General features: G+C 60.9%; 1 protein-coding gene across 8 annotated transcripts in view; it reads right to left on the bottom strand.

Annotated features, from left to right (window-relative positions):
• Positions 1–17853, bottom strand: part of LOC102890196 (neuron navigator 1) — a 62972-nt gene that overhangs the window by 3735 nt on the left and 41384 nt on the right. For 3 of the 8 annotated variants that reach the window (XM_025044556.1, XM_025044549.1, XM_025044547.1), the window contains 20 exons: positions 17545–17715; positions 16565–16617; positions 15853–15876; positions 15670–15747; positions 12956–13039; positions 12652–12763; positions 10045–10166; positions 9420–9428; positions 6810–7006; positions 6363–6555; positions 6122–6290; positions 5730–5827; positions 5472–5567; positions 5091–5250; positions 4166–4401; positions 3403–3557; positions 3202–3273; positions 2577–2773; positions 2028–2146; positions 898–1095 (listed from right to left, as the gene is read on the bottom strand). In XM_025044556.1, the coding sequence (XP_024900324.1) occupies positions 898–1095; positions 2028–2146; positions 2577–2773; positions 3202–3273; positions 3403–3557; positions 4166–4401; positions 5091–5250; positions 5472–5567; positions 5730–5827; positions 6122–6290; positions 6363–6555; positions 6810–7006; positions 9420–9428; positions 10045–10166; positions 12652–12763; positions 12956–13039; positions 15670–15747; positions 15853–15876; positions 16565–16617; positions 17545–17715 (2543 nt within the window). The remainder of the gene's footprint in view (positions 1–897; positions 1096–2027; positions 2147–2576; positions 2774–3201; positions 3274–3402; positions 3558–4165; positions 4402–5090; positions 5251–5471; positions 5568–5729; positions 5828–6121; positions 6291–6362; positions 6556–6809; positions 7007–9419; positions 9429–10044; positions 10167–12651; positions 12764–12955; positions 13040–15669; positions 15748–15852; positions 15877–16564; positions 16618–17544; positions 17716–17853) is intronic. The other 5 variants (XM_006904423.3, XM_025044552.1, XM_025044557.1 and 2 more) reach the window with 4 other exon arrangements.

Genomic DNA, 17853 nt, shown 5'->3' on the forward strand with positions numbered 1-17853 from the left:
GGTGCTGTGACCCCCATTTCAGCTACGCTGGTTGATTCTCTATTCCGTCCGCCTTCCACCTGATTTACATGATTTTTAACAGGCTTCCACCTTACGAGCATTTTTAACACAGATAACTTCTGTTTTCAACAAAGTCAAAACTTAAATAAAAATGTATTATGACTAAAGTGGAAGAATTTCCTACCTGACACGTCAAACTTTAAGGTCACAGGGTTTGGACACGTTAGCGTCTGACATCATCTACTGACTCGTCCTGTGACATGGATGTGCCCGCAACACTCCCGCCAGCGTGTGTGACAGTCTGGGCTTCCACACACTATTTGGGCTGGTGTGAAACAGTATCTCTTGTCGCAATGTGTACTCCCTCAATTACTGGAGAGGTTAGGGACCTTTTGATGTTTTTATTGGCCAATCGCATTTCCTCTACTCAAAGGCCTTTTCCTAACCTTCGCACACTCTTCTGTCTGGATGAGTTTGAGGAAGTTTAATACAGGTGTCCATTCTCTCTGGTTACAAAAATTGCTGGTATTTCCCTTTGTCGCCCGTCTCAGCCTGCTTTCTACAGAGTACGAAATCTGGGGAACTGAAGCCGTCGTCAGGACACCAGCAGAGGGCAGGCGGCAGTGGGGGAACGCCACCGAGCCTTGCCACCCTACCTGTCTGGTCTCCCCCAGGACCCGGGGGCTTGCGCCAGCATCTTGCGGGCACACGTTCTTACTTGGCTTCACCAGGTCGCAGGCACACGGCGTGTACGAGCCAGGACCCTGACCATCGGGGCCCCTCCCGGGCTCGTCCTGCTCCCAACCTCCCCGATACTCCAGCCTCCCCGTGAGGGGACACACGCAGCGCTAAGTTCTGCAACACACTCGCTCTCTAATTAGATTGGTTCCCACTCACCAGAGGGTCTGAGTCCAGAGAACTTGGGGTGCAGTCTTTGACTGTCCTGTCCTCGGGAGGCGAGGCCATGCTGTGAGGGCCCACGGTGGGCGGGGGCAGGTGGCACAGCTTTGACTGGTCCTGCTGGGCTGACGGCCAGGGAAGAGTGTCCCGGACCCACTCCACTGGGTCCTCCCAAGCAGCTTTCTGTCCGTGGGCCTGGAGAGGAGGAGAACGGGGTGGCGGGAGAAGACCCAGGAGCAGAGGCTCGGTAGTGCAGGCTCCGGCTCTGAGCTCCCTCAGAGGCGAACCTGAGGCTCTAATTGCAGCGGAGTGTCCAGGACCTTCGCAGCAGGACACAAGCTGGCGAAGACTGGTGAAAGCATCGTGTGTTAAAACCTAACAAGTACAGATCTTGTGACCCCACTATTTTACTTTTCGAGTAGGAAATTCTCCCTCCTTAGTAATTATACCTTAAAAATTGTTTTGACTTTGTGGAAAACAGACGGTATCTGTGTAAATGAAATGACGAGTCCCGGCATCTCATCAGGAGATCGCTGTCACGGCGACACGTTACTTTTACGGATAACACGTGACCGGGGGTCCAGCGGGCACATGGTCACGAGTGCCAGCATGGACTCCGGGGACCACTACGCGCTAATTTACTGGTGACAAGACTGAGAAGGTTTTTTAAAAAAATGACATCTTCCTTTTGCACAATGTTCTTATTCTAATTTTCAAAACTCTTGTCACACATTCCATGTGTCTCGAAAACGGCCCGGTGCTCTGGGAGGAAGTCCTCGTGTCCTTGTCACACACGAGGGGTGTTAAGAGGCTGGGTAACTGGGCCAAGGCAGCGTTTTCTTGGCGGTGGCTAAGGCCATAACCAGGCTTCACTTCACTCTCTGGTCCCTAGAGTGGGGGTCTGAGTTTGGCTGGGGACGTGGCCACAGAGGCAGTGGTCCTGTAGCTGTTCCCAAGTGGTGACTGGAGGCTGAAAAGCAGCCTCGCCTCCCCGGGCCTAACGCGCCCATGCAGAAGGCCTGAGCCCATCCCGGGGGCCGTGTCGGCACCAAGGGCGGGCTTCTGTTTTGCCCGGCGAACAGCCCGGCTAGGGACCGGGGGCTGGGCAGTCGGACGGCAGGGCTCACCTTGACCCCGTCCCGGGCCCCTTCCTGCAGGTAGGGGATGATGGAGCTGTTCCACAGGTCGATGAACCAGGTCCGTGAGTCCTCAATGCCAACCGGGCAGGACAGGAAGAAGCAGGGCCCTGTGGGAGCGTCACACCATCAGCGGCCCGGGACCTGCCCCTTGGACTCCCTGGCACCGGGCACAGGGCTCTGCCGGCCAAGGGTCAAGGGAGCCTGGTGTGCAGGGACCCGAGACCGCTCCAGACCGTGGGCCCGACGGCTTGGTGGCAGTCACGCAAGTGCGTGTTCCGGGTGCAGAGGGGGAGGGAGTGTGGGATGCTCTGACCCCGGCACTTTCCAGTGCTCTCTCACTGACTGCGGGGACAAGCGAGGGAGGGAGTAGCTTCCCGAAGGCTGACGTGACAGGGCGGCCACATCGTGGCGCTAACGGCGTTGGGAGCTGGCTAAGGCGCAACGTGGCTCTAAGTCTGCGACCTTTCTGCATGCAGAGGACCCCAGGAAGGAGGGGACCCCGCGGGGGGCACGGCGGGCGGGGGCTGAGCATGGTACCGATGAGGAAGTCCGAGGTGCTGTGCTTCTCCAGGAAGGTGTGCAGGTGGTACCACAGCTTGGGCACCCACTCCAGCACCCGCAGCAGGTCTTCCCGGTTCGCGTTGGCATCACTGTCCGACTCCACCAGCTTCCTCCGCAGGTAGCGAGCCAGGAAGCCGTTGGCCGGCTCCACGTTGTTGGAGAAGGTCAGCATCCTGCCCAGGGACAGGAAGTGGGGTCGGACGGGCAATGGGGACGCTGCCAGGCTTCGCCCTCCTCCTGCCGACCTCCCACGAAGCCCGCTGGGTTGCCTCTCAAGTCACGGTGGGGTCAGCTGAGCTTGGGGCAGCAGCCCGGGGCCGGCTGAGCTGATTGGCAAACCAGTGACCCTCTTCAGACAACCAGTTGCCCTCACTGACCCGGCTGAGAGGCCAAGTTACAGCTGCATCTCAGTTCTGCTGCCCCCTCCTCTTCCCCAAGGTCCTTCTCTACCACGTAACCGACATGGCCAACAACTCTCTCTCCTCAGCCCAGAAGGCTCTGGCTGGCCGGCTGGCCTTCTGCAACCTACTGCCCTCTGGCCAGACTTGGCTTACAGACTCTCGGACAGGTGGGAAGGTGCACCCAGGGCCACAGTTCTCACCTGAAGCTCAAGTGCAAGCCGTGATTGGGTGTCATCTTCACAGGCTGATTGGTGGTGCCTATGATGTAGGGGCTGTGGGAACAGAGGGGACGATGCACGTAGCCTCGCTTTAACACTTGTTTCCTGCCACGCGCCCGGTGGGATGGGCTGGGCTGGGCCGGGCCCCCTTCTTCCCAGGGGACGGTCCTGCGTCCAGCTTACCATTTGTGGTACTTGCAGGTGAGGGCCCCATTGACCAGCTCGCTGATGGAGCCTGCTTCGCTCAGGTCGTCCAGCAGGACCACCAGGGGGACGTCCCCAGTCCCCGTGCCGCGGTCTATTTGGTGGGCCAGGTTGGAGAGGTACAGCTGCAGGTCCTGAAACAAAAGGTGCTCAGGGGCCTGGGCCTTGGTGGGGGGCTGTGCCAGGTCCGATGGACGCGTGCCTGATGGGTGCGCGCCAACACCGACCGTGGAGGCAGATGGCCCGCACTGAGAGGCAGGGTCCCCGGGCTCTAAAGCATCCCTCTCAGCAGGGGCTCCCGACGGAAGAGCCAGGATTTAAACCAACCCCGAAGTGTAAGGGGTGCTCAGGGACAGCGAGACCCGGCAGGGGACCGCGCATGTGGCACAGTTCCGAGTGCTTCTCGGAAAGCCCAAAGTCAGGGAGTAAAGCTGACGAGAAAGGCGGAGAGGAGACAAATGAGCAGGGACGGTGGCAGGGGTGGCAGAGTGAGGCGGGACGAGGAACACGTGGCTCGGACGGTGGTCAGCTGGACGGGAAGGGGCGCGACGGCCCGGGAGCTGAGAAGGAAGGGCCAAGGTCTGGGGCAAAGACCGGGAAGGAGGTGTGGGAGGCCACGGGAGAGGTGGGAGAAGAAGGGCTGGGAGGCCGTGGCGGGGGAAGGAGGGGCAGGAAGGGCCTGGCAAGGTCTGGGGAGGCCGAGGCCTGAGAAAGCGCTGGCAGGGTCTCGGGACGCAGCCACCTTGCAAGACTGCTGGTGCATGTTGAAGGTGCTGACGATGCCCTCGGTGACCTCGCGGCCGGAGCGCTCGACCAGGTACTCGGCCAGCCGGTTGGTCAGGTAGGTCTTGCCCGTGCCGCTGGGGCCCGAGAGGACGAGACGCCGGTGCTTGAGCAGGAGGCTGATGTAGTGCTGCATCATGGGCTTGGGGATCAGCGTCTCGAACACCAGGCTGTCGATGCACTTCTGCTTGAGACCTGAACCCCAGCCCCAGAGAGCACAGGTCTCGACAGGGCCCCAAGGGTGGCAGGGGGTCCCGAGGCCCTTCCCACTTCAGCCAGGAACTCAGCCTCTCGCCCCAGGTTCCACAGAAACCCCTGACCCCAGTGTTGGCCGTGTGGCTCTTATTTTTAGGGACAGGCTGTGAGCTACAGGTGCATGGGTGGACTGGGCAGAACTTTCCCTGTGAACAGCAATGTCCCTGGGAACGAAAGTCAGTACTGGGTCTTATCTTTTCATATCTCACACTACAGTCATCCTCTGGTGTCCGCGGGGGATTGGATCCTGGACCCCTGATACAGAATTCTGAGAGTGCCCACGCCCTTTACATAAATGGCGGAGCACCTGCACGTAACCCCTGCACACCATCCCCTATCCTTGAAATCGCCTCTAGTTACTTACACCTGCTACACTGTAAACGCTCTGTAGGTAGTTGTTGCCGTGTATTGTTTAGGAAATAAAGACAAGGGAAAAAGCCTGTACACGTTGCAATCCTAGGCCTAACCACACAGTGCACGTTAGCAACAACGTAACATTTAAAACAGTATTTTCCATCCCAGTCGGTGTAGCTTCCATAATTGCCGTGGAATGCACACGTGGGAGCCCGCTGACGATCCTCCCCTTCCCTTCATCCCAAACCACTGTACCGTGAGCGACAAAGACCGACCTTTGAGGGAGACCGATATGTTGTTGACTCCACGGCGGCAGGGAGGCAGCTCCGGGGGCTCTGAGTCCAACACGCGCTTCACGTGGCTGATGCTGTAGCCGTGGATGGACTCGGTGCTCAGTCCCAGGGTCGAGGCTGGGTCCATCTTAGAAATGTAGTCCTGACGGGGGAGGATGGGAGAGGAAGATGCTGAGGACCACCGAGAAGGTGAACACACAGATGCAGAAGCCACAGCAAAAGCACACGGGAGGGAACAGAAGCAGATGGACAAGGCACTTGGCATTTCTCCGTGGGGATCAGAGGTGCCCCAGACCCCAGGGTCTGGATGGCCCTGTATCCCCAGGAGGAAGAGCAGCCTTTGTGGGAACACGTGTTCCTTACCTTGAACACCTGGAACACAGCTTCATCCAGCATCTTCCAGTCAACTTGTCCACTGACCTTGCTGCATCCCAGGAAGAACTCCTGCTGCTTCAAGTCCTGTGAGGCCGAGGGAGAAGCATGTGAGCCTCTGGGCCGATGACGCCAAGGAGAGGGAGACCCTACAAACTCCAGGAGCTGAGGACTCTGGCTCTGGGGGTACTCAGGGCGGGGTGTCCTGAGTGAGGGTGACAGTGTCGGCAGCCCTCCCGGAGTCCTCACCCCTCTGATGACGCGCTGGGGCGACATCCTCACCACCACCCGGAGCGTGGCCTCCTCCTTGGGGCCGCAGGTGCTGATGCCGTCCATGGGCGACAGGTCTGCGGGCAGCGAGGGCGACTGAGCCTTAGGGACACCCGCAGGTGCTCCTAAGCCCCCCACCCCACTGTCCCATCTAAGCGGTTCTTGCCACGGAGAAGAGACGCAGCCCCAAACGGAAAGATCGCTAAGGTCCAGGACCATAATGACACTTTGTCCCGTGACACCGGCATCTGCTTGGCTTAGGCGCTGTCACCTCCCTGGCCAAGGAAGACGCCACCAGAGCACGGGGAACGTGTGGCCGTGGGCCGGACCCTGCTCTCCTGTCCTGACAGGCCCCTCCCCCAGACAGGTACCTGTGTCCGTGAGGCTCGGGCTGGAGCAGTGGGCGAGAGCGAGGCCCAGCGAGCGGCGAGGGGACGGCAGGGCAGCGGGCCCCGGGACCTGCCCTGGGGCGGGGCCGGACGAGGGGCCGGGGGCGACCTTCAGCCGGTCGTTCTCTGCTTTCAGCAGATCGACCTCCAGCTGTGTGGAACAGACGGGGTCATGGGGCGGCCGACGGGGCCGCAGCCGCAGCCCGCCCCGCCGGACACCAACCTGCATGTTGTGCATGGTCTCCCGCAGCTGGTCCAGCTGGTGGGCGGAGTTGAGGGCCTCCAGGCGGATGTCCGTCAGCTTCATCTCCTTCTCCCAGAGCTCGGAGCGCAGCTCCGACACCTCCTTCCTCTCCGGCTCCTCCTCCTCGCCAGCCGCGAACAGCCGGGGGTGGGGAGCCACGTGAGCAGGGATCCTGGGAGAAAGCAGCAGTCAAGCCAGCAACGTGCGGAGCTCGTCCCTTGGGGGACAGAGACTGGCTGCAACCTCGGGTCCCCCTGCCCCCAGGCACCAGGAGGGACAGCGAAGGCCCTTCCGGTGGTCCCGGAGGCCACGGACAGGTCTGTGTGCGGGGCGCTGTGTGTCCAGGGTCGGAGGTGCTGACAGCCAACTCCAGCCAGCAGTTCACCTGGGCGCCGGGTGGGGGGTGGGCAGTGGGGGAGCGCTTACTCGGTGGCGTCGACGCCCACAGAGGCCAAGCTGGAGGACTTGATGGCAGGCGAAGCCGTCTCCGTGGCACCATGCTGCAGCTTGGGGGACGAGGGGGCCGAGGAGTCGGGGGTGGCAATCTCCTCGATGTCGGAGTAGGAGGACGCGGACTTGGGCCCCTTCTTGATGCTGAAGGCCTTGTTGAAAGAGCTTCGGAGCTAGAATAGAGCAGACCAGGGGGCGTCAGGCATGGGGGGACAGCGCGTGGTCGGCCATCGGGGGTGGGGACTCTGCCTCCCTTTTCAGGGCTGCACGTGACACAGGGAAGGTGAACAGGAGAGTGGCCTAGAAGTTAGGGCTGCGACAGCGTGGGGCACCCTGGCCTGCTTCTGCTGTAGGCCACGGCAACTCTTGGGCCTTCTCTCCCCCTTGGGGGAACTGTGCCCAGGAGGGACGGAGAGAAGCCCCAGGGGGCAAAGGGCAGAGGTCGCAGCAGCCTGGGCTGCCAGTCCAGAGCCGGGCTCGCTGGGGGCCTCCTGCAGGAACCAGCTCTGAGCAGGGTGCATGGGGGCGCAGCCCGCTCCCGTTACCCGGGACCTGACACGCGATTCTGGGGGGAGCAGCAGGGAGTGGCATCGAGTTTCTTTTCATGTCTCTTGTGCTCAGCACCTCACAGAACGGTTAAAACAGCCAGGCACTGGGCTTTCCACCACTGCTGTTCAAAGGTCCTGAGCAAGGGACAACGAGGGACTTTCCCCAGCACCCCCTCAGAGTACCTGGGGTGCTGTGACCTGACCATAGCCTGCTTGGTCTCGGGGTGATGAGCCTGGGTGTCAGGGGCGTGAGCCGGAGATGCAGACCAGGGCCCCGTCCCACACCCACTCGCATGCGTCCATAGAGCATGCACACCGCACAGGGACAGACGAGTGGCAGCGGCAGACAGAGGGAGGGAGGGGTCGAAGGCTGTAGGCAATGAGAGCAGACTAGACCTTTGGGACAGTGAGAAGGGAACGGAAGGGCCGATCTGACGGGACTCTAAGTGTCTCTCCTGGAGCACAGTGATGCTGCTCCGTGACAGGCGGAGCTGAGGGGTAGGCCGTGCTGGGGTCTCTACCGGGTTGGACAAAGATGACAAATCTGGCCTCAGTGGGGCTGGGGGTGAGGGCAGGAGACATCACACGTGAGCACTCAAGGCTCAGAAGTAGTGGACGCGGAGTGCCCCGCAGAGATGGGTACTGAGGCCACAAAGGCCAGGGGGCTGGCTTGGGACTGCACGATGAAAAGAGGGCTTGGGACCAGGACTCAGGCCCCTAGTTCTCCATGTCCAGCCTCGTGTGTGCATGTGTGCACGTGTGCACGTGTCTGTGTACATGTGCGTGTGTGTGCGCTCTGCACACAGAGACCCAGTGACCGGTCGGCCTGGAGTGGATGCCCTCTCAGGCCACAAGGCCCTCACGGAGAAGGTCCGCATAGGCCGGTGTTCCCAAAGCAGAGCTGCGGGGACACGGTAGGAGTTGTGTGGTGTCGAATGAGTCCAGGACAGGATGGACCAAGCCCGACGTGAGTGAGGGCCACGCCGGGCCTCCCCACACGGACATGCAAGGGGAAAGCAGTGACGGCGCTGCTTTGCAGAGGGCACCCCGGTGGCCTACTGGGGCGCGTGGGGGGAGCTAACCTGAGGCGTCGGGCTTAAACACCTCCCAGGCACCTCGACCCCACTCTGTCCTCCGCCCCCCAGGCAGCGCTCCAGCTGGCAGGGTCGTCTCCACCACTCCCGCTTATCAGCGGTGGACACGCAGGAAGGTCCCAGCACACACCTGTCACCATCCCGCCTCGGTGTAGCTTTTACTTCCTGTGTGATGCTTCCCACCCTCTGCTCTTAGACTACCAGCTCCTCGAGCGCTCACTGACTGCGTTAAGCATCCTGGCACCACTGGATGGTTGTCAGCGATCTGATAACTGTGACTGTCCCCTCAGCCATTCTGTCCCCTTCGATGGCGTAGACTATAGACTCCATCCCCCACAGCCTTCACAGCACCTGGCTCAATGCTGGCATGGGGCGAGTGGACCCAGACATCTGGTTTGTAACAGAAATTCTGGGCGCACTCGGTTTGTCCTGGGCGATACTCTCCCTGCAAAATGCCTTGGAAACTCCACAATGGCCAGAGGGCCTCGGGGTTCCGGGAGACCTGAGGGTGCCCCGGACTGGGCCGTGTTCCTCATTGGTCTCTGGCTCGTCGTAGTCTAGAGCTAAGTCTGCAGGCGAGACCCACAGTAAGCGGGCCTCTGGGAAGCGCAGTCAAGACCATGACCGTCGCAACGGTCTTCCAGAAAGCCACTGCCTGGAGTCCGACCGCTCTGTGAGAGGCTGGTCTCTAACGTGGGGGATGGGAGGGACAAATGCACCGGGACCTTGTTTGCCGTTCCCTCTTGGCCCCAACCAGAACACTCCTGTCCCCGTGGGTGCAGCGTGGACGGGCCATGCAGGGCAGTAAGTCAGGGACCCTGGGTGATCCTTACGGTTAGTTTCATGAGTGGCTAATCATTGTTTAGGGGCAAGGGCTGCTCTGGAAATGGGAAAAGGACAGCAGAGGGACAGAGAAAGCGGGGGACAGAAGCAGGGTCTCTTACCTCATAGACCTGGAAAAAAATAGGGATTTGAAGTCAGCATTTTGAAGGGAAAAAAAAAGAAGCAACACTTAATCACTCAGTTCACACGGCGGGGACCTGTCTGCGCTCTGCAAAGGGCCGTGGGCCGGGCCTGCTGGACAGGGAACAGAGGGCGAGGAGTCTCGGCCTGGGGGTCCTCGCCTTCCCACCGGCAGCGGGGGAACTAAGTGTCTGAGACCTGCCTGAAGAATTCCAGAAGGGTCATCCAAAGTGGAGGTCATCTGGGAAGAATAAAACCCCAACTGCCTCTGGGCCAAAGGCGACACAAAGGTTCTTTGGAAGCAAGCTGGAGACCTCCACTAGTGCCTCCGCAGCGGGCGGCGCTGTCGTGAAACCCTCTTCCCGTGGTGCGAGGGGAGTGGGCTGGGGCGGGCGCTCCCTCCTGGGGAGCCTGTGTGCCCTGGCCCGTGCGCGGGGCCGAGGGAAGCAGGTGCGGTGTGGGCTGGAGGGGCGGCCCGGGACCAGCAGGGACGGGCAGGGCGGAGGCGGCCTTGGCGGACAGCGCTCTGGGGCCGAGTGCTCTGGGGCGGGATCTCTGCTAGTTCTGGGGGGTCCGGCCACACAGACCCCACCGGCCATTACTCACCCAGCTCTTCTTCTTCTTCTTCTTGGCCTCCGCGTCCTTGCCGCTGCCGATGCTGGAATGGCTGGTGATGCTGTTGAGGCTCGAGATGCTATCTGAGGAGTTCTGTCTCTTGATCCGCAGTTCTGGGGGCCGAGGACAAGCAGCAGGGGGGGAGCACAGACGGGGGTTAGAGGCGTGAGGGGTGGGGAGGGGGCCCGACCACAGCCTGAGTCCACGTCATCATCGTTTGGGTCATTCTCCAAAAAACATTTATTGAGTGGCGATCACGTCTCGGCATAAAAAAAAGCCAAAGGTAAAAAATAAGTAAGAAATGATTTCAAGAAGCTCCCGGTCTAGAAAGAGAAACAACTGAGCGCAAACTAGTGCACTCGGCTCGACCAGGCTCTCGCCCGCCCAGCACGGGTTCCCGGGTCCCACGGGAACGCCGCGTCTGGCTGTCTAAGGAACTGCCAACTGGCTTTCAAAAAGGCTGCATCATCTTATGTCCCCACCAGCCACATGTGAGGGCCCCGGCTGCTCCACACCCTGGTCGGCGCCAGCCACTGCCCTCTTTTCTGCCGCAGCCATCCTACTGCACGTGAAGTGGGATCACCTTGCGTTTTCATTTGAATTTCCTGGATGGCTAAGGAGATACAGAGCATCTTTTCACGTGCTTTTTGGCCACGTGTGTACCTTCGTGGAGAGATGTCTATTGAAATCCTGGGCCTATTTGTAAAATTGGGTTACTGGTCTTTTTACTGTTGGGTGTTTAATATGTTCTGGACGCGAGACCCTCATCGGACACATGACTGGCAAGCATGTCTCTTCCTGTGGACGGTCTCGTCAGTGTGTGGACAGTGTCCCCTGGAGAACAGGGGTCTCAGCTGGCAGAAGAGACCGAGATAGGGACAGCGACTCAGAAGCTGGGGAAAAGCTCAGTGCAGAGCGGGGACCTTAACAGGGCTGGACCTTGGGAGTCTTGGGTGCTGCTCCCCTTCCCTCTGCCTGTGTGCGTGTGTGTGTGTGTGCACGCGTGTGCGTGTGTGCGTGCGCGTGTGTGCGTGTGTGCGTGTGTGTGTAGGAGGTGTACTTTCCGGCACCGTGGTGAATGTTAACATGCACTCTGATTCAGAACAGCAAACTCCCGGTTAAGTGTTATCTCATTTTACAGGAGTCAAGTAAAGTAAGTACTAAATATGGGAAGTAAGGTTTGGGGAATGGGGGTCGCTGGTGACTTTGGTGAAAGCAGTTTGGTAGGGTGAACAGGGCCGGACCTTGGGAGTCTCGGGTGCTGCTCCCCTTCCCTCTGCCTGTGTGCGTGTGTGCGTGTGTGTGCACGCGTGTGCGTGTGTGCGTGCACGTGTGTGCGTGTGTGCGTGTGTGTGTAGGAGGTGTACTTTCCGGCACCGTGGTGAATGTTAACATGCACTCTGATTCAGAACAGCAAACTCCCGGTTAAGTGTTATCTCATTTTACAGGAGTCAAGTAAAGTAAGTACTAAATATGGGAAGTAAGGTTTGGGGAATGGGGGTCGCTGGTGACTTTGGTGAAAGCAGTTTGGTAGGGTGATGGGGACAGGAGTGGAATGATAGTGCGGTTAGGTGTGAAAGGTGGGACAGTAAGTCTTGAAGGAAAGGAAAGAATTATAATTGGGGAGGACACAGGCAGATACCTCCTTCTGCTCCTTTAAGATGAAAGAGCCTTTAGCAGCATCCCCTATGAGCAGAGAGAAATCAAGATCCAGATGATGTACGTGTGCGACTGCGTGAGTCTGCATGCGTGAAAGCATGTAGGTGTGTGACTGCGTACGTGTGTGTGTGACTGTGTGACGCTGTGTGAGTGTGTGTGCGCGGGGGGCGTAATTGCTGGAAGGACCATCCCTAAGCATTAGATAAGGGGTCGCTCTTGGCCAGAAGGGCCAGCTCCTTCCGACAAATGGGGAGAGTACGTAGGGACGGGCGGAAGGCAGACGGCTGCAGTGGGGACGGGCAGGGCCTGCCCTCTGCAGATGTTCACCGTCTCGGCGAAGGAGGAAGCGCAGTCTGCACTCAGAGGAGGCAGCGGCGCTGGGCCGTGGGCTGGGAGAGGGCTGCGGGCAGGTGGGAGTCACTGGCAGCGCGTTGGAAAAGAAACCGGACCCCGGATGAGGACGAGGACGAGGGCGCGGCTGGGGTCTCTGTGGTGTTAGACGCTGGTCCTGACTTGCTCTAGCCAAGCCTGAACGCGTGGCTGTGAGACGCCGAGGCTAACTTGTCCTTTGAGCCCCGCGCACTAGCCTGCGGTCCGGGCCTCACTGCAGAGTGGGTGGCGTCCCGCCTCAGAGAACAGGGACGAACCAGACTGCACAGGTGCGTGCACACACAGTTCTAGGACCACCGCAAAACCGAGGAGCAAAAATTCACTCGACATCGACATCCCCACCAGAGGGCGCGTTTGTTCCAACTGATGGACCTGCACTGTCGCCGAGTCGCAGCTGCCATCAGATCGGCCTCACTCTTGGAGGTGTGCATTCTGGGGGTTTGGACACACGTGCAGTGACACGTATCCACCGTTACAGTGTCGCACGGAATCCTGTCTCTGGCCTAAGCCTCCATGCTCTGCCTGTCCACCCTCCCTTCCTGGACCCACCTTTGGGCGTGGCTTCCGAGGCGCTGAGGGCCCCCTGGATGACTGCCTGGGCCTCTGAGTTCTTTTTCTTCAGAAAATCTATGGTTTCTCGCAAATCCAGCAACTCAGTGTCCTAAGAGAGAAATGAAAACAGTCACTGGTGGGGTCTGGGAGCCCTACTACGTGCCAAGCAGTGGGCGAGGCAGTGGCATTCTACCATGCGTGTGACAGAGGGCTGCGGAGACGGGACAGTTGTCTTACGCGGCGGGTTCAGAACTCGGGGTGACAGAAAGGGAGGGGGAGGGCCGTCCCGCCCCCGCCTCACCTTCTCCTCTGCGGTCTCGGCCAGGTGCCGCAGGCGGGACGTCATGCTCACCAAGCTCTGCTCGAAAGCCGCCACCAGGTTAGCCTGGAACACACACGAGGGTCTTAAGTCGTCCAGGGCTTGGGGCGAGGCGAGGACTGAGGGGGGCTGTCAGCTCATCTTCTGTGTCAGAGCTAACTGGGGCCCATGAACCTCTCAGTGAGTTTTAAACACTGATCCTCCTGAGCAGACAAGGCGCCATCGCATGGCTTTCTGGAGGGGACCTGAGCAAGGACAGACAGCCTGAGGGAGGGCATGGGAGGTTTGGAAGCTCCTGGAGACGGGGGAGCTGGCACCTATTATTCACCGGTGGCCACTGTCCCTGTGCTCCAAGGGAGGGTACAGCCTCGGGGTGGCCCATCACCGCAGTCTAACCCCGTTGTCCCTCTGGCTGGCCCCACGGGCCCAGCAGGAACTGGCATGTGGTCCCTCCACTCTGCTGGGGCCTGGTCCCTCTGGGCTTGCTCTGCAGGGCTGCAGGTCGAGGAGGCACAGGCACAGTCCGTGGCGTGGATGCTAGGTGTCAGGTCAGGGTCACCGGGCCCCTCCAGGGAGGAGGCAGGCTGGGTACATTGGGGCTGAGGCCGCATGTGGCAGGACGTGTAGGAACGGTGAAGGGAACGAGGCCGGGACCTCGAAGGGGAGCGCGTGGGGACGGAGAAGTCGCCAGCGAGCCGGCGGCCGCAGCAGCAAGTGACAGGCGGGTTCTGAGCAGGCGCTTCACCCCGAGCTCCTGGATGCCTGTGATGTGCTCCCACTTACTGCCTCGCTCCCCTGGGGTCCCCTATCTTCACCCACTGCCCTGACACAGGCCTGGAGGCCTTGCCCGTCCGGCCATGCTGCAAGGGCCCCCTGGGGGCCTGCGTGAGCCTCCTCTGCCGCCCTCTGGAGCTGTACATCATCAAGGCCTGGGCGCCTTGGTGCCTCCGTCACGACCCTGAGCGTGTCCTTCCACGTGCTGCACCGCCTCCTGTCTCCTGGGCTTTGGGGCTCTGGCTCACTTCTCCATGTCCCTGCCTGTGTCGCACTCATGAGAGACCGCGGTGCCCCGGCCTTCGGCGTGCTGCGTGGCCTCTCCTGGCGGGGCCTTTCCGAATCTGGGTGGGCTCCCTCCCCCTCGCTCCGCTGCACCTCCCCAACCCTCAGCCACAGTGGGGTGCCTGTGCCGCTTCAGGGCTCAGTGGCGGGACTGGAGAGGAGCTGACATTTGTGAGGGTCGGCCGCCTGGCTTGTGCCCTGGGCCCCGGCGGCTCGGAAGCTCCAGGGAAACCGGCGAAAGCGGGTCTGGAACAGAGACCCGCAGGGAGGTGTGGAGCCTCCCGAGGCCTCGGCCACGGCTCCGGCCTCAGCAAGACCGAACCGAAAATTCAGACCCTGTCGCATCTGGGTGTTTGGCTTGTTCTCTCTGAGTCCAAGGGCACTTCCTGTTCTAAGAAAAATCACCCTCTGGATTCATATTTTGGCTCTGCCAGTGCGAAGGCTGACAGCCTGCAGTGTGAGTGAGTCAGACTCGTTAATGTTCCCGGCCTCCCCAGCATCTCCCAGACAGGGATTTCCTGGGGTGCGCAGGGCCTGACCTGGGCCGCCGCCTTGGTGGGTGGGGCACAAGGGAGAGAAGAGAGGGGTCCTGCTCCTATCACAATTCTTAGGGTTCACTACAAGTAGGAAAAGTGCCCCATCTGACCTCGAAACAGACTGGTTCGCATGCAGTGTGTGAACGGCGGGCTCGGGGGGGACCGAGCCGCTGCCCTGTGCAGAGAGCATCGTTGCTGAAACGCGTCGGGAACACGCACGGGCCGGGTGGGGCGTCTTCTACCGATTCCAAGGGACGACCCCGGGCCAGACAGCTGGGCTCCCCAGGGAGGAGGGGAGAGAAACCCAGAGACCGCGGCGGAAGCCAGGGACACGGTGCCTTCTTTGTGCAGACACTTGGAACACTCCTGCGGATCCGGCTCAGCTGTTGTTTACGGCTCCGGGGGGAAAGGCTCTATGTTCTCTGTTTGCAGCTTGGCCACAGGGGACAAGCAGCCTGGTCGGGGGGCTGGCTTCCTCTCTCCCAACCCACCGGGCACACAAGCCCAGGCCCAGGAAGGGGAAGCTCACTCTAAAGGAGTGTCCTGTGGGCAGGCTGAGGACAGAGCGCCGCTCGCGTCCCCACCCTCTGCCGGCCGCCCAGGAGACGACTGAGAAGGGGCATCTGGGAGAAGAGGGGTCTCATGGGGATGGCGCTGGGGCGTAAGCGGCATCGTGGTCACGAGGTAGCGCGCTCGTAGCCAGTTTGGCGCCCGCCCAGTCATGTGGTGTGAGCAAGGCTGTGACCGTCCCCAGGGCAGTGATGGGCTCCTAGGACTCCATGACCAGAATGTGTACCATCCTGGCCACGGCCCACGGTAGGCCTGTCGCACGTCCACAAGCACCACCGAGAACCCTCTTTTCCATCTCTGGAGAGCTCAAAGACCAGCGGCCATGAACTCATCCACACCTATCGATTAGGCTGGGGACAAAAATGGTTCTGTATAAACACTGAGACTCAGAGACGGGGAGGCCAATCCCTGAGTTCTCTGTCCCCGTGGTGTCGAAGCCCAGGGGACGCCTCGTAAGTAACTCTCCTCCGGCTGAACCTATCCAGCTCAGGCCAACCACTGCCCGGGTCTCCCCGACTTCCCGGCACTCACGTTGGCGGAAAGCTGAGACGTCAGCGTGGCCACTTTCTCTTGCGATGACTCCAGTTCCCTACGAAGCTTCCGGATTTGCTGCAAAGGGAACAGAGACACAAAGTCACGGTGGCAGAAGCATGAGGTCTGGGAGGGGAACGCAGTGCGGGGTGTTAACAAGCAGACGAAGGCTTTGCACCCTACCTCAGATTGCATCCTCTCCTCAGCCTGAAGGGAGCAGAGAAGGAGAGAGAGAGAAGGGAGGCGGTTACTGTGAGGGAAGGAGCCCCGGGCCCGTGGAGGGCCGGGAGCACGGAGAGCGTGACTCAGAAGCGTGAAGAGGCTGAAACTGTCTTGGCCCCGGCTTGTCGCAGGACTGGCCCAGACGTTCTACTCGGGTTTAGATGAAACATGTCTCAGGCCAGCTTTGTCACTGCCAGGAAGGCTGGTAAATGACACTCTGGTTGATCTGAGGACCGGTCCTTTCTGCCACCAGCTCGAAGTGGTAGAGACTTAGGGTCAGAACGGACCTCAGGGTGAAGTTAGCACCTTCGTCCAGCGCAGTGCCGGGCTCGCCGGTCCTGGCTGCATTCTGGACGTGGCTAAGGTCCTGGAGTCCTACAGACCGGCCCGTGTCACCTTACCACAAGCACGCCCCACTTCCCTTAGCGCAGACGGCTCTGCAACAAGGGGATCCTCCAGTTTTCAAAGGAGGGGAACAAAAATCCCCAGAGCTGCTCAGGAATTGGCAATGAGGCCGGAAAGACCACGGAGGAGCCCACCGGCCGAGGGCTCCAAGCTCTAGGCGCCTCCCCACCCCCGCCTGGATCCCAGGCGCGAGACAGCAGTGCCCCCACCCCGCACGGTCACCCAGCGGAGGCTCTGGTGGCAGTGGGGCGGGGAGTGATGCTCTTACTGAGGAGTACGTGGAGGAGGCGCTGGAGGCCAGGGACAGCGCTGAGCCGTGGACTGGAAGAGAAGCAGAATACACAGTGAGCGCAGGGTCCGGGGAGGGCCCTGGGCGGGAGCATGGACTCTGGTTCTGGAGCGCGTCTGGAGCACACGGAGAGACAGAGCCTGGAGCAGGCGTCTGAGGCAGCAGGGCCCGAGCAGGCCGCCTCCTCCCGCAGTCTGCACCGGCTGGCAGCCTGGCTGTGGGGGGAGCCAGGGTTAGCGGAGACGGAAAGGGGGTGTGGCCCCCAGGTGCCGACCTTCTCTTCCCGTCCGGGAAGGTCTGTTAGCTGCAGAAAGGGCAGCTCCCGGTCCAAGCGGCTCAGAACAGGCCCTGCCCTGCCTGTGCCTCCTCTTCCCAACGCCGGGCCGCGCCGGGGCCTGGGGACCGCTGGGTGAAGCACCGCCCACGTGATCACCCAGCCCCCCCGCCCCACCCCAACAGACCTAAAGCTCCTCTGTGTGCACTGCCTCTGGTGTGAGTGTGTCTCCCAGAGGCCTGGCCCCAGGCTGACCGTGACCCCAGACCACGACGACGACCACGGGACCCTGCCTGAGGCTGACCTTCGGCACGCTCTTGGAAGAGGAATGAGATGCCTAGTTCTTTATAAGAATCTAAGAGCTGCCATCGTGTCCCTGTATGTCCCCAGGTACTTGGGACACTGGGGAGGGTCGACGGCTGCTGGAGAGGGAGCCCGCGGCTCAGCACGCTGAGGGCACACAGAGCCCATCCGCAGTCCGTCCATCCCTCCCTCCCCCAGCCCCAAGCCAGACGGTGCCACCGGAGGTTTCTGGGCCCCCAGGCCCTTCAAAGGGATGGGAAGGAATTGCGGAGATGGCCCGCCTGGATGTCCTGTGTGTCATGTGTGGTCGTGGAGGGGGTGGGGGGTTGGTGAGGCCCAGCAGAGCTGGGGTGAGCGTGAACCGCGCTGCATGGAGTCTCACCGTCGTCCGCGGGGTCTCGGAAGGATCCTGACCGAATCATCCCCTTGGGTCTGTCGGCCAGGGACAGGCTGCTCCCCATTTGGGGGCCGCTGTACAGCTCGAAGGCCGCCTCGTGGGTGGGGATGCTGTTGGAGCGAGTGATTCTTGGCGTGGTGGCCGCTGTGGGACTCACTAGAAGGACAGAGGGGAGGGGGACAGGAGAAGGAGGGGAGGGGGCAGAAGAGGCAGGGTCACCAGCGCTCAGGGCCTCTGGGGTGGAGCTCCAGGAGAGAGGGCAGGAGAGGCGGGGGAGGGGCGGGGAGGCGAGGC

Source organism: Pteropus alecto, unplaced genomic scaffold (genome assembly GCF_000325575.1).
Source record: "Pteropus alecto unplaced genomic scaffold, ASM32557v1 scaffold90, whole genome shotgun sequence".
In the NCBI taxonomy this organism is placed as follows: Eukaryota; Metazoa; Chordata; class Mammalia; order Chiroptera; family Pteropodidae; genus Pteropus; species Pteropus alecto.